Here is a 3,478-nt window from a genome sequence, read left to right on the forward strand (position 1 = left end):
AGTCACAGTTTGACAGCTGAAGAAGACGAAGAATTACGGCAAATGCGATATGAGGTTAGTCACTGGAAGGAAAAAGAAATAAATGGAACAGAGAGAAGATTGCAAGGTGGTTGTCCCTTGACTCCGAGGGAAACCTCGCTTTTGCTGAGGGCTTTAGAATTCCCATCCAGCTCCCGGATTTACCTCGTAGCTGGTGAAGCTTATGGAAATGGAAGCATGGATCCTCTCAACACAGACTTCCCCAACATTTTCTCACATTCAACTCTTGCCACCAAAGAAGAGCTGAGTCCGTTTAATAATCACCAGAACATGTTGGCTGGTTTGGATTATATTGTTGCACTTCAGAGTGAGGTATTTCTCTACACATATGATGGGAACATGGCGAAAGCGGTTCAAGGTCACAGGCGATTCGAGGACTTCAAAAAGACCATAAACCCAGACAAGTAAGTTCTCCCAAATAATGTACCTGCACTAGGTTGTAGTAATTTTTTTTGTATCATATTGGTTCATATCTTCTTTGTCAATGCAGGATGAACTTTGTAAAACTTGTTGATTCATTGGATGAGGGGAGAATATCTTGGAAAAAGTTTAGTTCCAAAGTGAAAAAGCTGCACAAAGACCGAAATGGAGCTCCATATAACAGAGAGTCAGGGGAGTTCCCAAAGCTGGAAGAGAGTTTTTATGCAAATCCTCTTCCCGGGTGTATATGCGAGACTAAAGAAGAAGAAGATAGGATGCGACGGACATAAACATGGGCAGATACTTCTGGTAATATTTGTTAGTAGCCTGAGTTTTACAGTTAGCCGAAAACAAAAAAAAAAACAAAAAAAAAAGATGAAGGGGACTGTGATTTTTTTGCCTCCTGAAACTAGAGAGGGTGATTGATTACCAAAGCTCAAAGATTGAGAAATTGGTTTCAAAGAGAGACAACTTAAAGAAACTACGGGGACAGTAACTTACTGGAATCTTTTGTAAGAAAAAACCCCGCTGAAACGTTCACGGTTCATCCTCAGTCAAATTATACGGACAAAGCTTGCCTCTAGCTATGGCCATGGAGATTTTTGGAAGTGGGTAAACAATAGGATTCATTGTTTGTAACTCTACAGTTGTCATTGTTTTTTTGCCTTAACTCGAATCAACTTCTTGTTCTTGTATACGCATTAATAACATAGAAGATAATGTATTGCTGCAAGTATCTTTTTCCAGCTGTTGATGAAAGTGTTGCTATCTTTATTCAGCAGCTTACGTCTTAGAAGATCGGTCAACCAACCTCATGGTTTTACAAGTTGCAAATGCGAGACTGCTTGATCGAGAGACTGTTAAACAGTTTTCTTGGACTTTCATGATACCAAAGGAAACATACAACATCTACTCACCGCATCATGTTAGTGACCTGAGAAACTACGGTTCAGCGCATACGTTAGCCAAATTATCCATTTAATAAAAAAGTAAATTTGTAGTAATAAAAATAAAAACATAAAATCTTAGTGATTAACTGATTATTTTGTTCATCATTAAAGTGAAGTGCAGTGTGAGGAATGAATTTTTGTATGAGACATTAGTTACACAAGAGTCTCATCCCGTGTCATATTGCATCAGAGTCTTAGAGCATGTGCATTGGTAGAGACAAAAATTTGGTCCCTCAAATATATTAATCTTATTTTCAGAGTTTCTTAATTTTGGTACGAGCATTGGTGTCCCTCAATAGTTGGTCTCCCATAAAAATAAATATTTTTTAATATTTAAAATTAAATATTTAAATTAATAAGTAAAATCATATTAAAGTTTAAATTCAAATAAAACATATAACATTAATATTAATAATATAAGAAAATTACAAAGTTACAAAAATTAGTTTGTGGATTGAGGTTGGGCAGACCAGGGTGCAGCATAATAGTTTGTGGAAGAAATTGCTGAAACAGAGAAACAAGTGGTATATGAAAGTTGAAACAAACTCAAAATCGGAAAAGAAAACGCTAACAAAGAACTGGAAACATAACATGTAAAATTAGCAACTCAAGAAAGAAACCTAACGAAAAAAAAAAGTTAACATGACCAGTAATATTTATCATCTCTCATTCACAAAAATTAAGCAAGAAAATGACAGCATTCACAAAAAGCATAATTATTTTCAAGCATGAGGGTTAGTAACTCTACAAGCCTAATAACCTAGTAATCGGTCAGTTATCTGTAATTGGCTGTTATAACCACCTTCACCAAATTTATAAGTCCTATTGTAGAAAGCAGTAGCAAACCAACTATAATATACCTGGCCGCAAGAAAAGAGTTCTGATATCAAAGGTTCAAAGTATCTTATCAGTTATCAGTACAACTACATCTAGAAAAAAAACAAAGGGGGATAGGAGGGACTTACGAGTCCCTTGAGAAGCACCGTTAAGCGTTATCTGAGGTCTCTCCATTTTCAAGTGGCTTCCACTTGTGTTAACTTCACGATTAGGCCACTGATGTGCCACAGAAGCTTTACTCGCTTCAGAAACAAAGGGTAAAGAAACAGTCACAACGCCTGTAGATAGAGATTAAATGGTTTGTAAAAAAAATGCAGAGAGTATGATTAGTCGTACCAACCTGGAGATGCAACACTACCGTTTGCCTGTGACAATGCAGATCCAGCAGATACAGTAGAGGTAGGATTCCTTTTTACTTCTTCCATCTGGACAAAATTTGAATGAATCCATGATGAAAACGTCACACAGAAAATCACATTTCTCAACAAAACTATAACCAATTGGAATGAGCAATTTCAAAGAGATGAAGAAAAAAAAAGGCATTACCTTTCGTTTACCAAGAGATAGCTTCTCGGAGATAGTCAGCTTAGGTGCTCGGAACCCTAATCTCTGGTCTTGAAGCTTACCATTCAAACCCAAATCTTCAATCACAGCTTTAACATCATCCTTACGGAGAATATCATCAGGGTTAAACTCCTGACACAATCCAGCTAATTAATATCCTAGTCTTTACAAGATCAACGAATCAGGTTGTGATGTTAAAACTAAGTATCAAGTCAAAACTAATTCAACCAAGCACTAAACAGAATCTAAGCATCCAAGGCAGCTGAGGAAACAATACTTCAAATAACGAAATCGGGCATTTTTTGTACCATTTTTTTTGTCACAAATCAAAATTCGAATAACGAAATCGGGCATGGAGAATATGAATTTCACGGATTTATAAGAAGTCGAATCATACCGTGGAAACATTGTTGTTGACTCTAGTTGACGGAGACGAAGATGATGAAGAAGAAGAGGAAGATCCGTTTACGGTGGTGGACTTGGGTGGAGTAACGAAGGACGAAGCAACCGAGGAACACCAACCTGCCACGTGTAACAAAGGACGAAGCAAAACATCCCGTTTGGATGAACGTTTCTTCTATATTCTTTTTATTTCGATTTAAATTAATTGTTTTAATTATGTGGGACGGACGAAGGACGGTGCGATGCACATGGTCTTAGTGTTGTGC

General features: G+C 37.0%; 1 protein-coding gene across 1 annotated transcript in view; it reads left to right on the forward strand.

Moving 5' to 3' along the window:
* LOC104732531 (uncharacterized protein At1g04910) overlaps positions 1-1,211 on the forward strand; it is a 7,116-nt gene extending 5,905 nt beyond the window's left edge. Inside the window, exons 9-10 of the mRNA XM_010452084.2 lie at positions 55-443; positions 530-1,211. Of these exons, the coding sequence (XP_010450386.1) occupies positions 55-443; positions 530-749 (609 nt within the window). The 3' untranslated portion in view covers positions 750-1,211. The remainder of the gene's footprint in view (positions 1-54; positions 444-529) is intronic.

This window comes from Camelina sativa, chromosome 12, assembly GCF_000633955.1.
Source record: "Camelina sativa cultivar DH55 chromosome 12, Cs, whole genome shotgun sequence".
Taxonomy (NCBI): Eukaryota; Viridiplantae; Streptophyta; class Magnoliopsida; order Brassicales; family Brassicaceae; genus Camelina; species Camelina sativa.